Raw genomic sequence first — 21,662 nt, forward strand, 5'->3', positions numbered from 1 at the left:
AATATCACATAGTTAATCAAGCTCAGCATTTAGGTGAAGGGAGGGAGGGAGGGAAGGAAGGAAGGGAGGAGAAAGAGAGAAAGGAGGAAATGGAAAGAAGGAAGGAAGGAAGGAAGGAAGGAAGGAAGGAAGGAAGGAAGGAAGGAAGGAAGGAAGGAAGGAAGGAAGGAAGAAAAAATAAGTATAGCTGTAGCATCTCCATTTTGTGATAGATCAAATTGATCCTTTATAAATTCTTTTTTTCTTTTTGAAATTACTTCTTCTGTTTCTTTGTTAAGAAAATGCTCATTATCTTTTAAGTAGTTGTATAAAAGAATTGCCATTTAACAAAGCAGTTTATGAATACACTGCATCTTGATTAATGTCTCTTCTTTCAACATTCTTTATTTCTGCCTAAAGAATATAAGTGTATGTACATTCGAAACACAAGCACTAATATCCTGTCTGAAACTGTTTTATCAGAAAAGACTCCGTTAAGGAATCCAAATTATATAGTCCTATTTTCTTTGGTATGAAACATTAAAATCCTAGAAGGATTATTTATGGAAGTTAAACAGTTCCAAAGCTTTTAAACTAAGTGCCTACCCTGTTACATAGCACTCAGCATGCTACCCTGGGTTCCTATTACCCAACATACACACAGCAGGCCATATTTTATAGGTACTGCTTTGAAATACTAGTGATGTTCTTAGTTTTCCAGTTAGGTTGCCATCTTTTACATTATTTCTTTTTCCCTGCAGTGTATATTGGACCATCATGTCTCAAGTTCTGTTCTGGCAGAGGACAGTGCACACGTCATGGCTGCAAGTAAGCTTTGAAAATAATATGTCCACTTCTCCTATGTGATGGGTACATTCTATATCAATGCCCAAAATCATTTTCATTTACTTTGATAGACTTTTCTTGGCTTAAATGTTTTTGAAACAAAAAGTAGGAAACTCAAAATAGAAATTAAGTATAATTTCAATACACTTTGTAAGCAAAATTAATGTATAGGCTTAGAAATCCTCAGGTAAATTTGTGGACAATTTGAATTCCTTATATCTGGATGGATAGCTTCTCTGACTTTAGTTACATTCTTCCCCATAAACTTGTTCTAGTGTTCATGAGTCATACTTTAATTTTGTGTGTGTGTGAATATGTTGGTCGTACTGTCCTTAAGCTCTTCACCTTAAGGCCAGATCTCTACCACTTGAGCCACAGTGCTACTTCCTGTTTTCTGGTGATTAATTGGAGATAAGAGTCTCACAGACTTTCCTGCCTGGGTTTGCTTTGAACCATGATACTCAGATCTCAGCCTCCTGTGTAGCTAGGATTACAGGCATGAGCCACCAGTGCCTGGCTTCACACTTTAATTTTTAGCATGCTTTGTATATATTGATTAAAAATCAATAATGAGTTGGGTGTCAGTGACTCATGTCTGTCATTTTAGCTACTTAGGAGGCTAGCATCTGAAGAAGACAGTTGGAAAACCAGCCCATGCAGGAAAATCTGTAAGGCTTTTCTCTCTAGTGAAACAAAAAGCCAGAAATTGAGCTGTGCCTCAAGTGGTAGAGTGTGAGCACTGAGCAAAAAAGCTCAGGGGCAGTACCCAGGCCCTGAGTTGAAGCCCCAAAATTGGCACAAAAAATATCAACAATGATTTTTTAAAAAATCAGTACTGATCCACAGACCTAAAATTAAAGGAAACTGAGCTAAATTGAGCATATTTAATATGAGAACTCATCATCTTTAGACATAACTTTATAAGCCTACGGGTGTTTTGATTTTGTTTTGTTTTGTTTTGTTGGTGGTATTGTCATTTGAACTTAGGAACTTGGATTTGGTAGGCAGGCCCTACACTTAATTCTTAGCCCCAACCCTTTTTGCTTATAGTGGTTTTTTAAATAGGATCCCACATTTTTGCTCAAGCTGTCCTGGACCCTGGTACTTAGACCTCAACATGCTACATGCTGCAGGCATGTACCACAATGCCCAGGTTTTTATTGGTTAAAATGTTGTACACTCTTTGCCCGGTTTCCCTATCTCTTCCTCCACCTCTGAAATTTAATAGTATTTGTGTAATGTCTAATTTACCACTAGTCAGTTATCTTAAATGTATACCAAGAATGGATAATCACATTCATTATGTGTCATTACTGTATTAACACGTAATAATCAAATATCCTGGGAATTCCTGAACCAACAGGCAATCTTTGTTACAAAAATAAGTTTTCAATAGCTCCAAACAAAAACAAATTGAGTAATTAACTAATGAATAGAAAACTTCTAAAAGGGCTTTGAACCTGATCATTTAGAAATTATACCCATGAGACACACACTTGTAAGCACTGAGATTAAAAAGGTTAGTTTTTTAAAATATATTTTAATGAATTTAATTAACAAAGATTATTCTGCACAATGAAAATGTTTTCTAAAAACGTGACGAATTTAGAAGTTTATGTTTCAAAGCAAGCATATATCTCCATGCTTTTTGATAATATTCTTACTGCCAAAATATGGATACATCAATTACATGAATCATTGACATTTTTCTCAAGTTGTTGTCTTTGTCTGCTGTTCATCCGCTGTGTGGTGCATTTCAAATAATATTAAAATAAGTGTGAATAATACCATTATGCTTTTGGACACTGTTCTTTTGACACCATGAATCATCCTGATAATTGTAGCCTTTAAACTTTTACAGAATAGTTTCTATAACTTTCAGTTGGAAATTTAATTTTTCTCTCTTTTAACAAGATTTTATGTAATATTTATTGCCTTTGTTTATTTGTAAATGAGATAAACATTTGGCCACTTCTTTTTTCCAGTAATATGTTTTATTGAGTATGAACAAGACAGCATAGAAAAGAAATGTATATCCAATCAATGCTAGTTATTTCTTAGAAGCAGCTGCTTGAATTTGAGAGCCTCTGCAGCTTCCAATACACACACACACACACACACACACACACATTTTGCCTTTTGTTATTACCATAGCTGATACCAGGATCCCACCCACCTCTGCTCCCTAACATTTTCTTACCTATCTACAATCCCAAGCCTCAATTTTTCAACTGCCAGTTCACTAACCTGATAAGTCTAATAACCCAGTTAGAGATGCTAATGAAGAGAGAGAACATCAAAGCATTTCCTTCAGAAGTGTCACCCAATATGTCCTAACCCTGGCAGGTTTTTTCCTGATATACATGGTGAATAGCAAGCTATATTTATGGGTAGGTGGATTAATCACTGGGGTTTGAAAGTCAGGGGAACATCATTTCATTGCTTATAACCCTATTTTGCCAGAAAACAAAGGCCACAAGGACTTTTTGTTTTGCTTTGTTTTTGTTTGATAAAAATGAAATTCATTCTTTTCTGCATTTACCCTAAATGCATAGTTCTTTATTTAAAATAATGAACTTCTAGAACCAGTATATTAAAATTGACTAAATGTGTCTCATCTCTAAATAGTCACCAATTTTTCCCAATCACTAGTCCCAAGAAGACATATTTAAGATGCATAAAAACACACTTATCCTGAAATGCACTCTGGCGCTAGATAGTCTCATCGGGAATACAAATTCCAATTTGTTGTCATGGTAAACTACATTCAGTTTTCTGACTTTAAGAAGATCCAATTTAGTTGATTTTTCTTAACCTTTTTTGGAAATAGTTTGACTACTCAAAGGCTGACTATATACACAAGATAACATGCAAAATAGGTTGTTTTAAGCCTCATTTATATGTTCAGTAAATATTGTTTTCCTTTCCTTCTTCCTTCCCTAAGTTTGGGTTTATGTGTTGTGTGCATGTGCATTCATGCGTGTGCACATGTGTGCCAGAATGAGGAGAGGGGCTTGAACTCAGGGCCTGGGTGCTGTCCCTTAAAATCACAGCCCCACTTCTTACTTTCTTTCCTATTTGTTAACTGGAGGTAAGAGTCCCATGGACTTTTCTGCCTAGGCTGACTTCAAACCCTGATCCTCAGATCTCAGACTCCTAAATAGCTAGTATTACAGGCTTGAGCCATCAACACCCAACTCCTAAGTTTTCGTAAGACACTAAGACAACCCGCAGACTTCATGCTACTAGTGTAGCATGCTACTAGAATAGCATGAAGTCTTAGAATTTTAACACGCATCTTCTTTGATAAACTGATGAAAACTGCAACTAAAAAAAAAACCTTAAAACAGTAATTCAGCACTATAACCTTCAGCCAGTGCCAGCAGGTTATTTAAATGCATCCATGATATGCATACTTACAACTAAAATCTTTGTAAAGGAATATGTATATAATTTTATTCATTACAATGATCATGAATTTATAAAAGAAACAACCCAATTAAAATATTTCAAATCAGATATCTAGAATAGGTTTCCTCTAAGAACACAGGTAAAAATATACATTATGATGGAAGTTTCTACTTGTCCAGTGGAGAGCCTTCTCTCCAAGAAAACCCAATGCACATAAAATTTGACAATAAACACATTCACACATTTCATGGATCCTATAGAAGCCCAGCATAGACTCAAGTTTTAGTAACACTAGTAAAGAAAAATCTTCTGAATCATGCCAAAATATCATTTCATTGGTATACTTGTTTCATAAAAGATTTATTTCAGACTTCAGGAAGTTTGAATGCTTCTGTGAGGTCCCTCATCCAAAACAGACACTGTCTTCCTAACATTATAAATGTAGTGAGAAAAAAAAATAGTGTAGTACAAAACAAAACGAATTCGAAGTTAATTCCTGATAAATAGATTCCTTAAAATATAATATATTTCTGGTATTCAGTTACCAATCCAGCTGTGATGAGGGGAGACTTGGAGAGTTCTGCATTTATTCTAGTCAGCTAACATAAACACAACACATTTTCAGAGCAGTAGATTGTTGGAGGTGGAGACACACGTAGCTTAGGCTTTTCTTGAAGCACTGCTAATTTGCGTGCTCATAGAAGAACAATGTCATTTTGCTATGGAACTTTCTGTAGTTCAGAGTACACATTCCCTTTAAAGGGCCATTGGTCTGAAATATTTGAAAATAGACTTCTTACCAAAAATATCCAAATAATTACTACATAATACATATTTTTATGTTCTTTAAGAAAGCTTTTTTTAGATATTTTATTAAAGGTATTTGTGTTGCTTCTCTCAGAAATATGTAAGCATGAAGAATAAAAGTAAATGCATATACCTTTCAATGAGCTTAAGTTGCTACATGTAGACTATAGATACATTTTAGATAAATTGGTGGCAGTAGTGGAAGGAGAATATTGAATTATTGTCTTAATCATAAGCTTTTTTATAGTAGGGCTGTGTAAAGCCCATTCTGGAATGTTTACAGTCAATTAGCCCTTATCATGTTTTCAGATCCAGTACTTTACAAAGACTAATGAGCTTCATTTACAGTTTAATCAAATCCTAGCCTCTAGACTTTCTCTTTCTCAATGTAGATTGAGGAATCTCAGAAAGGCCCAGTGGCTTAACTTTGATTTCATGTATTTCTCTCAGATGTGACCCTGGATTTTCTGGACCAGCATGTGAGATGGCATCCCAGACATTCCCCATGTTTATTTCTGAAAGCTTTGGCAGTTCCAGGCTCTCCTCTTACCATAACTTTTACTCTATCCGTGGTGCTGAAGTCAGCTTTGGTTGTGGTGTCTTAGCCAGTGGTAAGGCGCTAGTTTTCAACAAAGATGGAAGGCGTCAGCTGATTACATCTTTTCTGGACAGCTCACAATCCAGGTGAGTGAAGCCAAGGTTGCAGAAACCAGATACTAATGTTAATCTTGGCTCTTTATTGAATTTGTATCCTTTTTTTTCTCCCTGATTTACACATCTTCTAGTTTTTAACTGGTATTTAATGGAGTTCTGTATATTTAGGGTTAATTTGCTCTCATTTTTTATAAATTAGAAGATGATTTTGAGATACTAATGACTGACTAGATTTTTTAAAAATATGAGATATTCGCATCACAACTGTGTTCTTAAGCCAAGCAGTAGTTAATTATTCATGTAGTTTTATTTATTTGACAGCTTGCAGAGGCTGATTAGATTTACTCCCCATCTTCCCCCGGTGCCTAATAAATAATGCAGTAAAAGAGTGATTGACATTTTAAGTGTATGTACACAAGTATCTAGTGTACATATATGTATGAACATAGAGCTATACTTTATGGATATTTATCTGTATGAAATGTGCACATTGACCTCATCTTCTACCCATATTCATACCTCTCACAGTGAAATTACTAACATCTTAAATAAGAAGGGTGAATGGAAACCTACAGAATTGGGATAGGTCATTTGAAATTTGTTTGAAATTCTTGTTTGTTCCAGAAACAGTTTATTGTTATTATTATTATTATTACCATGTAGTTACACAATAAGGTTACAATTCCATAGCTTAGGTTATGAGTACAATGTTTCTTGATCAGTGTCATTTCTTCCATTGTTCTCCCCCATTTTCCCTCTCTCATCCCTGTTCTTAAATTATGTAGTTCAGTTTTTACATAATCTGCATTAGTTAAAACAGCTGCATTTGCTCACCTTCCCTTCCTCCATTCATGCACTCCTTCTTTGCCCCACTCTTCTAAAATGTATTTCCACTTCCTGGTTTATTTCAATAAACAGTACTTAAGTTGTCCAGAGGAGTAATACCATTGGATTCCTCCACTAACTATACCATACTTTGGTCAGTTTGTGTATAAATGAATAAAGTTCTGCATAGGTTATCATGCATGTTTGTATTTTTAAAGCTAGCTTCTACATATGAGATAAATCATATGCACTATTTGTCTCTCTGAGCCTGACTTATTTAACATATTTTTTCTGAATTTCTTTTAAAACCAAAGTTTATTTTTGTGAATAAAAATGTTTCTTCAAGCACTAATGATAGGTAATTCATGTCTAGGTTTCTCCAGTTCACACTGAGACTGGGGAGCAAGTCTGTTCTGAGCACATGCAAAGCCCCTGACCAGCCTGGTGAAGGAGTTTTGTTGCATTATTCCTATGATAATGGGATTACTTGGAAACTCCTGGAACACTATTCATATCTCAGCTATCATGAACCTAGGTATGTTGAAAAGCATTTGGAAAAAAATGCTATCTCTTTCCTGAGAAAATTATGGTTCAAATGGTGTAAGACTCTTAAGTGTTTTTGGTTGTTTTTTTGTTTTTGTTTTTGTTTTTTACTGAGAGATGAATAGACAAAGATCAATATGTCTTGTCATGAATAACTAATGAACCACTTTCATCTGTTTGTCCCAACGATTTTTTATTTTTTCATTATCTTTAAGTAGTTGTATGAAGAAGTTCCCATTCTACAAAACAGTATATAAGCTAATTATTTTTTATTGTGAAAATACTGTACAGAGAGGTTACAATTACATGAGCAAGGTAATGAGTACATTTCTTATCAAGCATTGTTGCCTCCTCCTTTGTTTCCCCTTCCCATCCCTTCCCATCTCCCACCCCTCCTCCCCCCACTCCTCACTCCTCCCTTGCCCCCCCCATGCCAAAGTTGTAATGTTCGTTTTACAACATAGCATTTTGTACATCTCATTGTTGCAATGAGTCCACCTGTATCCCTATTTAAACAATTTGTTTTTTCCCTTCCCCTCCCCAAATTATGCCGACATCAAATACAGTGGAAACAAGGGTTTTCATGGGGGAGGGACATACAAAGCAACAAAGAAATCATCTTATAAATATGTTAGAAACAATAGTAAGAAAGAAAAACCATTTGAGTCCTTATATTGGGGTTCATTTCACCTAACATCAACTTATCTGACCATTTCTGCTTGTCTCAGACATATACTAGTTATTGCAAATAAAGGAGTCAATGATTTTTGATAATTAAAAAATTATTCCTGCATCTTACGTTCTGAGATATGATTTAAATATGACACTAAATTAAGTAGTGAGTGCAAAAGAACTTTTCTATTATATATTGATTTCCTGACAAAAGTGGTATGTGTGGACCAGGTGCCAGTGTGAGCCACTGGTTCACACCTGTAATCCTCACTATTCAAGTTTTTGAGAGCTGAGGACTGAGGTTCAAAGCTAGCCCAGACAGGAAAAGCCTTGAGACTCTTATCTCCAATTAGCTCACCAAAAAAATAGCCCATAATTGGTAGAGTGCTAGTCTTGTGGGAATAAAAGTATCAGGGACAATGCCTAAAGTCCAGAGTTAAAGCCCAAGGAGACACACACACACACACACACACACACACACACACACCATTATATGTGAGGATAGATTTTCTTCATTCTACTTGTATTTGCCTCTAGTGTGTACATTTCATGACCTAGCACAATTGTCAGATTTGTTTTATTTGGGAAAAGCATCCTTCAGTAGATAGTCCCTACCATTAATGATAGAATTTAAAGATACTCTTTCCTGCTAGTTTTTCAGCTACTCCTTTAAAAAGAGCAATGGAAGAAGAACATGAGAAATCTCAAAATGAAAGTTTAAAATTAAAATACAATATAGGAGTTCATTATGGTTTGTATTCACAGTGATCTATAGAAATTAACACCATTCCATTCTGGGAAATTGATTTTAATCATAGAACATATGAGAAGAGAAGACTTGCATGAGAAAACACAGGGTTTGAGATGCAAGAGAATGGGGCACTGATAACACGCTTGGCATATTTTACAGTTTGGCTTAGGACCACCCCCATGTTTATCTATTTACAAATGAACACAAAATTTTATTTCCATAGCAAATGAAATAATCATTAACATCTATTATGACCTAAATTTTATACATTTAATTTTTAATGTACCAGCTGTGTTGAGTATGCGCTCTCTAAAAATACAAAGCTAAACTCAACTTTTCACTAAGTATGAATAAATGAATCTTAGAGATATGTCTCACAGACTCTCTGTAGTGAACATTACCAGAAAATTAAATAAAAATCAAGGTGATAATGTTAAAATCATGAAGAAAGTATTATCATTTCATGTTAACTTGATTCAAAGACCAGGTTTTTTTCCTGACAAGGATGGACAACTACAAAACTTAAGTAATCAATCTCTATCATGAAGTTTAATTAATCTTTGTTGAAATAAAAAATAATGACACATTTAATGTTCTATTGCCAATGTGTGTTTAATCTTGCCTGTCATTTGACAGCAACATTTTTCTTCTGAGCAGGACCAAGGTGGCTTCTCATTATTAGGTATGTGCATAGGTTGAAAGATTAAGATCAGACTGGAGAGCTTTTAAAAATGAGACCCAGTAGTGGTCTCCAAATGCTTTGATTTTCCTTATACTTCCCTCATCTGTGAAGCTCTTCCTCCTTCCTTTCTCTCACCAATATTAATAAAAAGTGACATGGCAGAAATAGAATTTCATATACTCTAGATCCTAAATTATATTCCATTTGATAAATAATACAAACCACAGTAATCCTTCATAGATGAGTTAAATATATCTTGATGCCTTGGGCTATTTGCTGCACTTCCCTTCTGTATAAATTTCTGCCTGTAATTGCTGGAAGTTTCACATTGTTCCTTTATGCCAAAGTTGTTTTAAAAAATGTGATCTACAAATTATATATACTAGTTGGCTACGTACATAATTTGCTTGTCTGTGCTTCATTCTGCAAATAACTCTGTCTGCTTATTATTTATAAAATTTAAAATGTAATAATTAAGTCATTTAATTGAAACTGACTAGAGTATCTTGCAAACTAATTGATACTTTTATTAATATAGAATATATTTCCTTTAAAATTAAAAAGCACTCTTAACTATAGGGATTTTTATATTCTAAAATTATTACTAAGTCAAATCTTAGATGAATTTTATGCCTTGAATTACTGTATTTTATCTCCTCATGGTTTCATCATGTCACCCAATCCCATGGTACATATACTTATCAAACATTTTTTCAAACAAATCTGTCTGTTTAGTACTTACCCACCAAAGGAAGACTGAAACTAGATGTTGACCCAAGTCTCTGGGTTCTCATTTGATAACTCCAAATGGTCCCATTGTTATCCATACCAGCCCCATTGGCATATAGAAGAGTAGAGAAATCAGTAGACTTCCATCTCCACCTCAAGTTACAATGTACAGATTCTAAAACCTTTTGTCATTTAGAATCTGCTTACCCTTGAAAAGGATATTTTTACCTCCTATTCTCTGTATAAACATCTTATCAGGGTGATATTCATAATCAAACTATATGCAGTGAAGATTTGTGGGGTTTAGGTAATGACACAGGAGAAAGAAACAGGCAAAGTCCTCTGGCCCTTGCCATAGGACTAATATTATCCCAGTTCCACATATGATAATGCAGAGGTGCATAAACTATCTTTCTTTTTGCAAAATTATCTACATTATATGTCAGAACAAGAACTCCAACATAAGAGCCTGACTCAGGTCATAACTACTTTACCATGAAACTATTGGTCATTGTTATCACATGCATGCACTACAATGTTCTCATTAAAACTTGCCCGGAAATTCTATTTTTAAGTTATTTCTAATTATACTATGTTCTTGGAGAATATTTACTGATTTTAGAATTACTGACATAAAGGAAAATTAGTTTTCTAATACCAGTGTTCCACAAATTAAATTGTTAAATCAGCGTCTGATCCTTGCATTATTGAGTTCAGCTCAATTATTTTGTTTCCATATATTATGAAAAATACAAGTAATTATTTAATAAACAAATCTCTGGAAAAATATAGAGAGACAATTACTAAAATACTTAAGTAAGTTTTATTATTCTGATAAATTCCATTAGTAGAAAAGTCAGCAGATTATGGAAGAATTTAAAATACATAAATGTATTAGCTAAATCCTTCTAGTTTATGGGTTCTTAAGTTTATATTTCTGAATTTGTATATGAATTATTATTATTATTTAATAAAGTGTTTAGCCAGGTGCCAGTGCCTGTAATCCTAGCTACTCAGGAGGCTGAGATCTGAGGATCAAGGTTCAAAGCCAGCCTGGGCAGGAAAAGTCCGTGAGACTCTTATCTCCAATTAACCAACTGAAAACCAGAAGTGGTGCTGTGGCTCAAGTGGTAGAGCACTTGCTTGAGCTGAAGAGCTGAGGGACAGCACCCAGGCCCATAATTCAAGAGCCATGACAGAAAAAAAAGAGAAAAGAAATGTTTTCTCACATGACAAAAACTCCTGCCAGTTTTTTAATCAGTGGTGTTAGTCATATTCTTCTATTTAGTCTGTCCATATACAGATGATTTGAAAGGAAAATAGACATTATTTTTCAATAGATAAGAAATCATAGTAGGTGTGGTTGTTTTTTTTTTAATTAACAAAATAAAGATATGAAAATCAATGTAATGGGCCAGGAATTTCATGCTTGGACATTGCATTTCTAAGTAGTTATCCAACTAGTCATTTGGCCCAGGAAGTTTTGCTTTGCTCACTAAGAGAAAGAAAAAGAAAAAAGCCTTCAATCTCTTCAGCATGCATTTACTGCAAGTACCTCTCCTGGAGTGTAATTGTGCACTGATGGAGACAAATGTCCCACTTGCTGTTTGTTTCACATCTCACTTTGTATAAGGATGTAAGCAGCATGGTACTGTGATTTATGAAGCTTTCAAGCAGATGTCGTTGCAGTGGCAATTAATGCATGGTTCCTGCTGCTGCGTACAATAATTGCTCCTTGAAATTAGATATTATTCTTAATGTTCTTCCCCATTTGTCAGATACAGGTTTGTTGTAGCTGTCATGACACAGCAAGTGACCTGTGTGTACTCTGCTAAATGTATAGGAATGAAGAAGTGCCATGGCTCCAGCCAGCCCCCAACTGTAATGTGTAATAAACTGTCCACAATCTCCCATCACATCCTGATGAGTCCTACTCTAACAACTGTATTTTACTGAGAGCAGTGGAATGAAAACACAATCCCATTTTTCATGTGTTTAGAAGACATTGAGACATACAAGAAATTGAGCATCTGAAAAGAATATGGATAACAGTAGAACCTTTTGTTTTTTGGCAATACTAGGGTTTGAACTTAGGGTCTCACACTTGTTAGTGAGGCTCTCATCATACTGCTTGCTAGGCAAGCATTATACCATTCGAATCATTGCCTAACCCTAAGTTTTTCTTGTTGACAGTAGATGGATTTAATGCAGATAAAAATATTTTTAATACTATATATCAGAGCAATAAATACTATCTTACTAAAATACTTGCATTTGATGACCTTGAGGTAATATGAATTTTAAATTTTTTCCCTGTAGAATAATCTCTGTAGAGTTACCAGATGATGCACGACAGTTTGGAATTCAGTTCAGATGGTGGCAGCCATATCATTCCTCCCAAGGAGAAGATGTGTGGGCTATTGATGAGATTATCATGACATCTGTTCTGTTCAACAGCATAAGTCTTGACTTTTCCAATCTTGTGGAAGTCACTCAATCTCTGGGATTTTACCTTGGAAATGTTCAGCCATACTGTGGCCACGACTGGACCCTGTGGTAAGAATTGTTGTTGCTATGATTTGCATCAGTGATAGGGGTATGAGATTTATTTTCTAGTCCTTCAGTACTTTGTCATTTGTTGACAAATATTTAGTTGAATAAAAACCACTTGAAAAGTTAATACTTAAATTGAATTGCTGGGAGAGAGAATTAAAAACAAAATATGATCAATTTAAATAAATATAAATTAATATTTATTATATCAATTTTTGTTCCTCTAAAGAAGAGAGTCTATCAAAAACTCTCTTCCAAAAATACTAATAATTAAAGTGTAAGTGACTATCATAGTCTTCTTTCATAGAGGGCTATGGTGATAACAGTGTAACAAAAAAAATCACAACAGTGACTATTTCATTAAAATTTCTTATGAGTAGTTCTGTTTTCATACTGTTTTGCAGTCCTGATTTATTAAGTAAGATGTCCTTTTTAATCCATTTTATCAAGCAATATTGTACTAGTGACAAAGAGCTAATGCTGGTAGAATGTCAAGATTGTAGGTATTCTAATTAAGGTATACTTTATTTAACCTCCCATGGGCATATGTAAATTTAATTATACAACAAACAGTAAATAAATTATTTCAACTGTGATTAGTACTTCATTAACATCAGTAAGATGATACAACAGTGATTAACTGGAACTGACTACTTGACAGAGAGGACTCCCATCAGGCTTCTCAGAAGAAACTTTAGATAGTTTTGACATTAGATGTTGTATATTCCCACTGATTTGAAAGTGGAAAAATAATAGTGTCAGGCATGTGGAGGAAGAGGATGATCATGGCATGTGCCAAGATCAGGAAAGGCCAGTGGTACCAAACCCAGGGAGTGAGAGAACACATCCCTTAAAATGGAAGCCAGAGTCAGAGATCAGATTGTGTATTATCTTCCAAGGCTAGAGATTCTGGATTCAATCTGAAGTCTTCTTGATCCCACAGCCTTCACCATATGCATACTACTCCTCTCTGGATTCCTTTAAAACCACAAATATTGCTGAGGAATCATTTCCTAAGAGAGTTTAATTTCCTATTGAGTCATGATCAAACCAATTCAATCCCTCCAGATGAATCACTCAGAAAGTTATGTACTACTATTGCCTCCAGAGAGTATATCATAAATGACCCATCAGTGACCTTATCATAATTAGAGGTAAATTTTACACACCATTGCACAGAAAATTACCTTTGATGGGAACTGTGCATGTTCAGTCACATCTCACACACAGCAGGCTAAAATTTTAGCATCAAAATGACAGCTAATGGCATGAAAGTACAGCTGGTCACTTCTACTACAGGCATTATCAGCATTATCATAGATAGAATGAAATTTCCACTAAACAGCAGGAAAGATTATACTGTATGCAATTTGGTAGCCTCAGATTTTTTAATGAATGCACTTTATTAGTCTTGTAGCCTCCCAAGAAAAGGGTGAAGCAAATAAGATAAACAGATAGAGACCAAAAGAAGATTTATTAGAATTTTATGCTTCTGAACATTTAAATTGACCTGAATTAACAGTCATTCAAATTGGTCATGTACCATAAACTATAACTGGAAAGTTTTGTAGTAGGGTTATATTTTTTAGTACTTTTAATGTAACAAAGAATCATATCATGAATGCAAGTCCTGTACCATGTTTATTTTCATAAATAGTTAACATCTGCTGAAATAAATTCCAAAGTTGCTGAGCATTTTAATTTAACACTTGAGTTGAATGCATGATAACAGCAGTTTAATTTTGGTGCTTTGATCAAAATCCTATGAACAATATCCTTTCACACAACTCTGATGAATATTCTTAACCCACCACTGCTTTAATTGGTAGAGATACATTTACTTTGTGAAAATACAATCACAGTAATTCTAGAAAACCATAAGAAAAGATAAATAATTGTGCAATCCCCATGGGCACCTTGAGTAGCACTGTGTGAGTTTTATTAACAACCACATGTGAGAGATGAGATTTGACTTTCTGATCTTCTGTTGAAACGAAAAGGCATTATCTTGGTCATGAAACAATGGAGAGGACACTCTGGCAGTGATAATGAGACTAAGAGAAACAATTAACCATTTAATAAGGACATGAAAAATGCTCACTGCTCATTAAAATGAAACAACACGGAAGATCTCAAACTGTTCCCATTTTCTTAGCCAGTGAGTCAGAATAAAACTCCTTTTAATGACACTGTTTCCTCTCTGCTGCTGTTGTCCAAAATGAAATGTAAACTTAACTTAGGTGATTTTTTTTCAAGTACACTTGTTACAATATTGAAATTCAAGTGATGGCATTGATAACTATTATAGCCTACTAGTCCTCAAATAAGCTGTTTTTTTAATTTAAAATAATTATTAAGTTAAAATTCTTTAAGCATATCCAAATAATTGGCCTCTGCCCTTCAATGAGCTTGTTCTCTCAAGGATATGCAGACATAGTCTGTGCAGAATGACTAGTGTTCAATTAATTATTGTTGACTCTTCCCAGCTGTGAGTTCATTTGGTTCTCATTTTCTAACTCATGACTTTCCAGGAGCATGTATTGTTGTTACCGAGAATATTCTCCAGGGAAAACTTGGACAATTGCTTTTTCATTACAACAACTACAGTCAATATGCTGTAAATCATTTAGACAGTCAGGGAGAGTTTGGGGAATTTTTTAATTTTTATTTTATTTTATTATCTTTAAGTAGTTGTAAAAAGGATTTGCCATTTAACAAAGCAGTTTATGAGTACAGTGCGTCTTGATCAATGTCACCCCTTTCAACATTCTTACCCAAACTGGGCTTTTTACATGTGTACAGATACAAGGGGATAGTTGTTATGGCATATTAGAATGGCAGTTGATTTTAGCAATTATGGTGTAATAAACCATAGGCTTTAATGTCATAGACTTGAGTTTAAATTCCAGCATCCGTATTTGGAAGTTTAGATAACCAAAGCAGTCCATATATTTTAGGCATATATTTGAAGCATATATTTTAATTAAGCTATTTTAATAAGGTTGCATTTAAACAGCTCTATCAAAAGAGGAAAGGTAAGAATATCTTAATACAAAGTTTTATACAATAAGCATCCCTAACTTCTAATTACCAGGCTCAGTCAATCTCAGTATTTCAGCCCATCATGACTTAACACCACCTCTAAGCCTCCTCCCACCCTAGTTGCTGACCCTCACTCTATCAGCTTGTGGTAACAGTGTCAAGTGCAGTGGGAGAATACTAGTCTTGCACAGTCTTTTGTTATTTTGGGTGATTTTTAATGGTTTCATTTTTCAATCACCAAACATGTCCCCACATCAAAAGTTCAGGAGAATATTTTAATCTTCTCTGTACTGGGGCTTCTTATCTATAAAATGGGAATGGTAATACCTACTTCCAATCACTGTGAAGGTTATCATTGCTCACAGATGGAAAGTACCTGTTATGTGCTTGCCATGTCCATTCTCTTCCCAGGTCTGTTGAAAAGGAAGAAAACTGGCATTTGAGGTGTTGTATTTAGGTCCACATCTTGAGAGGCTTTCTTGAATTCTAAAGACAAGTAGCATTTTTGCTTGAGTAATGTGAGCATGCTTCTGAAGTTTATTACTTTTAGGGCAGTGATTACCTTTCTCATTGTGACAGAAAGAGCATAGAGGAGGAAGAATTTATATTGGTTCATGGTTTCAGAAGGTTCCATCGTGATTGCTTGGTTCCAGGCACTTGGGCAGAACATTATGAAGTGGGAACTCCATAGTGGGCAGAAAGCAGAGAGAGGGAGCTAGAAAGAAGGCCATGGAAAAGATACCTCTAAATCCCCAGTGCTCCACAACCCACTTCCTCTAATTAATCCTCATCTCCTAAAGTTTCCAGAGCTTCTCAAAATAGAACCACCATCTGGTGTTCAACACATGAACCTATAAGGAAACATTCGAACCATTATATTCTACCCTGGGTCACCAAAGTCGCGTGGCCATCTTGTAGTGCAGAATGTCTTTAATCCATTTTAAAAATGGCTCCAAGGAGGAGGCAACAATGCTTGATAAGAAATATACTCATCATCTTGCTCATGTAATTGTAACCCTTCTGTATGGTATTTTCACAATAAAAAAACTTATTAATTAAAGAAAAAAGAATGGCTCCAACATTGTTCGAAGGTCAAAGTCCAAAGTCTCTTCTGAGACTCAGGGAAAATACTAACTCCCTATTTGGTATGGAGTGCACAGTGGTGGCATAATGTGAGCTCCACTGGCCTTAGGCAGTCCCACTTGATGGTCTTACTGTTTGTGGGCCTCTCTCTTGATCTGGCTGTACTCATTGCCTGTGGCTTTTCCTCACAGATGGTCTACATTCCTGCCATCTCCAACCTCATGGAGTCTGTACTGTAGCATAGGCTTCAATCTCAAAGTTTCACACATTGCCCACTTAGGGAACGCTACACATTATCTGCCCTCCCAGACCTTCCCGTGAAATCTGAATAGAAGCCTCCTGACCATACATTCTCTGTGCCTGTAAAACCAGTGTCATGTGGATTATGTTCAGGGATGTTGCAAGCTTGATCAGTAGCTGGGACCCCTTGGACTATGGCTGTAGCAGCCTGGGCAACTACACACAGTGAAACAAGTCCTGGAGAAACAACTTCCCAAATGGTCTTGATCAAGCAGCGTATCCTAAGGGTTCTTTCTTCATAAGAGAAAGTCTGTAAGATGAATCTACCCTTTTTCACCCTGTAGCCTACCATCAGTGGAAGCTGGCCAGTTCCTGAGATGCCTTCAGTGCATCCTTGTATTGTCCCTGTGTAAAGTATTGGACTTTTTTCTAGTGGCTTAATGAAGCCTTTTAAAACTCTTAAAGTTCTTTTTCTGGGCCAACTAAATGTTTTTCAAACCCTTCTGTTCAGGTATTTGCTCTCAATTCAGGCTGTAAATCTTACTAAAAATAGCAATAACTATACCCAGCCTAAATGCTGTACTGCCTTGGAATATCCTTATTCAACTTACTTAATCCATTACTTTTTAATTCAGTAACGTTCAGTCCCAGGATACAAAATGCAGACAAATTATTTTCCAGAAGATAACATCATGGACTCTAGCTCAATTCCTAGAAAAGTTCCATCTGAAATCTTATGAATCCATTTTTTTTGCTGTCTACATTTCCATCAGCATTTTGGCCTTCTGAACTCTGATTATAGCATTCTAGAAATTTTCTAGCCTACTTCTACAAACATGTCCAGATTCTTCTAACAAATCAGTTCCAAAGACATGAGGTTGGTTTTTAATAGCAAGCACACTTCCCTGGTACCCATTTTCTGTATTAGTTACTCTTTTCATTACAAAATACTTGACAGAAACCACCTAAAGAAGGAAAGAATTTTTTGGCTCATGGTTTCAAAGGATTCATTCATGATTGCTTGGCCATGTGAACTTAGACAGAACATCATAGAAATGTGAGTGCATATAGTAGAGGAGTTCTTCACCTCATTGTACATAGGAATGAGAGAGAGGGCAACAAGAAGGGCTCAGAGAAAGATGCCCCAACACACCCTCAGTGGAAACCCACCTTCTAATGAAACCTTTTGGCCTAAATCTTCTAGAATCTCTTAAAATAGCACCACCAAGTGTTCAACACATTAATCTATGGGAAACACTCCATATTCAAGCCATAACAACTAGATTCTGTTGAAGAAAGTACTGGAGAGCTATACAAAGGAAAGATCATAATGGTATACATATTTGTGTTGATATACATTTAAACTAAGTACTGTTAAGCATCTATATTCAGGTGGATTACATTCCAACAACAACAAATATGTTATTATAAACAAGATTTGGGGCCAGATAGGTAGGTGGTGAGGTTGTCAGGAAATACCAAATATAAAATATCCTAAATGCCTGTTTATCTAATAGTAATATAAATGCAGTTCCTTTAAATAACAAATGTAGTAGATGGGGTAAGAAAAGCTCTAGTTTTAGCTTATCATTAATTGTGCTTGAGTAAAAGCAGATTTACTTAAAAGGAGACTTAACAATAGATGAAACTAGTAGAAATAGTAAAAAGTGACTCGGGTACTTTCATAGACATTGAAGACAGAAAGTACTCATTCCTTGTTATGTCTAGTGTTATTTACAAGTAAATCAATAGCACTACTCACGTTAGGTTCACTCTGTAGAGAGAAATTTCCTAAACTAAGTAATGCAAATAAAGAAAGTAAAAGAACACTCTGTAAGAACAAGTTAGCTGTGAATGATGGGAGAGGTAAAAGAGGAAAGGTCAAATTCAACAGCATGTGGGGATGAGATGGGAAAGGATACTCTTTGAGTCCTAGATTTTCACCAAGCTCTGTTGACATGGTCCATCCTGGAACTGCAAGAAACTAGACATATTAGAGACCGAGAACAGCGGGGTGCTGGTGGCTCACGCCTGTAATTCTAGCTACTCTGGAGGCTGAGATCTGAGGATCGCAGTTCAAAGGCAGCCCGGGCAGGAAAGTCCGTGAGACTCATCTCCAGTCAACCACTAGAAAGCCAGAAGTGGTGCTGTGGCTCAAGCGGTAGAGCACTCGTCTTGAGCTGAAGAGTGCAGGGACAGCATCCAAGCCCCAAGCCCCAGGACCGACCAAAAATAAAGAGAGAGAGACAAAGAACAGCTGCAGTGTGAGTATCCCAGGACAAAAGAAACAAGACAAGTGGGACGTCTTTAGGACACTCAGAAGGTATGTTTTCATATCTCCTGGGCAATCTATGACTAGGAGCCAGTAACAAGACTTTGCTTGTATGTTTTATGAGAAGCAAGAGTGGCCCAAGTAAAAATCCTCAAATAATATATATATATATAATGTATTATATGTAATATATATTATCTGTATTATATAATATATATTTCATGTTATATTATGTATTATATATAATACTACATAATATGTATTATATATTATAATTTATATCATATATATCAGGCTGGGGCTTCATATCTAGAAATCTGGCTACTCAATAGGCTGGGGATCACAGTTGAGAGCCAACTCAAGCAAGAAAAATCAGCTTTCATCTCCAATTCCTAATAAAAAAAAGCTGGAAATAAAGGTGTGGTTCAAGTGGTAGAGCACCAGCCTTGAACAAAAATGCTCAGAGGTAATGCCCACACCCTGGGTTTAAGCCTTAGTTCTCATTCTCTCTCTTTCTCTCTCTTTCTCTCTCTCTCTCTCTCTCACTGTCTCTCTCTCTCACACACACACATACACTAAAATGAAATGTCTAACAATATAAATTAAATAGTTCACTTAGATAGGCATTCTGATGATACTTCAGAGACTGAGCCCTGTGCAGCATAGTCAAACTCAGACAGACAGACAAACAGACACAAACAGTTCATTTTCCAAAAACTCTATTATATGTTTCTATTAACAAAAGTAAAACTGTAATTTAGTGTTATGTAATGCTTATGAACTAAAAGAACTGAATGATGAGTGAACTTTTCATATATACAGAGAGACTGTTGTTGTAAGATATTTATAGGTTATAAAAAACCACAAGGGATCAAGAATAATGTGTTATAATAGTCCAAGATTTCCAGACTGACATGGAGAGCTGCTGTCACAAATCATATTTGCTCTGACATCACTTGGATCTATAGGGACACAGCTGACATGAGAATATGTCACACATTTAGTAAGCCTTTGATCGCATGTTTTTAAGTGAGATTTACCTCTCATTTTACAACATATTCATATTTTATTAGTGTTTATTAATTGTACAAAAGAACAGGATTTATTTTTAAATAAGTTTTTATTGTGAAAATATTGTACAGAGGGGTTACAATCACATGAGCAAGGTATTGAGTACATTTCTTATCAAGCATTGTTGCCACTTCCTTTGTTTTTCCCCACCATCCCTTCCCTCCCATCTCCACAACTACATTCCCCCCTCCCCGCCGCTGCCCCTGCCCAAACTGTAGTTTGTTTTTCAGCAGTGTCTTGTACATCTCATTGTTGCAATGGGTCAATCTGTATCCCTTTTAAACAATTTGTATTTTCCCTCCCGCTCCTCAAATTATACCAACATCAAATACAGTGAAAACAGGGGTTTTCACTGTAAAAGAACAACAAAATTCATATGGTACCTTATAAATATGTTAGAAACAATAGCAAGAAAGAAAAAACCACTTGTGTCCTTATCTTGGGGTTCATTTCACTTAACATCATCTTATCTGACCTTTTCTGCTTGTCTCAGACATATACTAGTTATTGCAAATAAGGGAAATCATGAGGCCTGGCTTACTTCACTTAATATAATTTTTCCAAGTCTTTCCATTTCCTAACAAATGGGGCAATGTCATTCTTTCTGATGGAGGCATAGAATTCTGTTGTGTATATATACCACATTTTCTTGATCCATTCATCTACTGGGGGGCATCTGGGTTGGTTCCATATCTTACCTATGGTAAATAATGCTGCAGTAAACATAGTTGTGCTGGTAGCTTTAGTATGGTCTTGTTTGTGATCATTTGGGTAAATGCCCAAAAGTGGGATTGCTGGGTCATAGGGGAGCTCTATGTGGCATCTTTTGTGGAACCTCCATACTACTTTTCAAAGTGGTTGAACAAGTTTACACTCCCACCAACAATGCAGTAGAATTCCCTTCTGTTCACATCCCCTCCAGCATCTGTTGTTATTAGAGTTCTTGATTATAGCCATTCTAACTGGAGTGAGGTAGTATCTCATTGTTGTTGGTTTGATTTGCATTTCTTTTATGGCTAGAGAGGTTGAACATTTCTTCATGTTTCTATTGGCCATTCTTATTTCCTCTTCAGAGAAGTTTCTCTGTAAGTCATTAGCCCACTTATTTATTGGGCAGTTGTTTCCTTGAGGATTTGTTGTTGGGGGATTTAATTTTTTGAGTTCCAGGTATATTTTAGATATGAGACCCTTGTCCATTGTATAACTAGTGAAGATCTTCTCCCAGTCCGTGGGCTTTCTATTGATTTTGCTAGCTATGTCCTTTGCCATGCAGAAGCTCTGCAACTTCATGCAATCCCATTTGTCCAACCTTTCTTTCATTTGTTGTGTTTCTGGGTCTCTATAAAGAAAATTTTGGCCTGTGCTAAGGAGATCTAGGGTTTCTTTTATGCCATCCTGTAATGTTCTCAGGATTTCTGCTTTGACTCTGAGGTCTTTGATCCCTTTGGAGTTGGTTCTGGTGCAGAGTGATATATAAGGATCTAGCTTTAGTTTTCTACAGG

At 35.6% G+C, this 21,662-nt stretch overlaps 1 protein-coding gene across 1 annotated transcript in view; it reads left to right on the forward strand.

Moving 5' to 3' along the window:
• The window catches only part of Reln (reelin), a 323,527-nt gene that overhangs the window by 173,227 nt on the left and 128,638 nt on the right, over positions 1-21,662 (forward strand). Inside the window, exon 19 of the mRNA XM_013034723.1 lies at positions 12,219-12,455. Within this exon, the coding sequence (XP_012890177.1) occupies positions 12,219-12,455 (237 nt within the window). The remainder of the gene's footprint in view (positions 1-12,218; positions 12,456-21,662) is intronic.

This window comes from Dipodomys ordii, unplaced genomic scaffold (genome assembly GCF_000151885.1).
Source record: "Dipodomys ordii isolate 6190 unplaced genomic scaffold, Dord_2.0 Scaffold195, whole genome shotgun sequence".
Classification (NCBI taxonomy): domain Eukaryota; kingdom Metazoa; phylum Chordata; class Mammalia; order Rodentia; family Heteromyidae; genus Dipodomys; species Dipodomys ordii.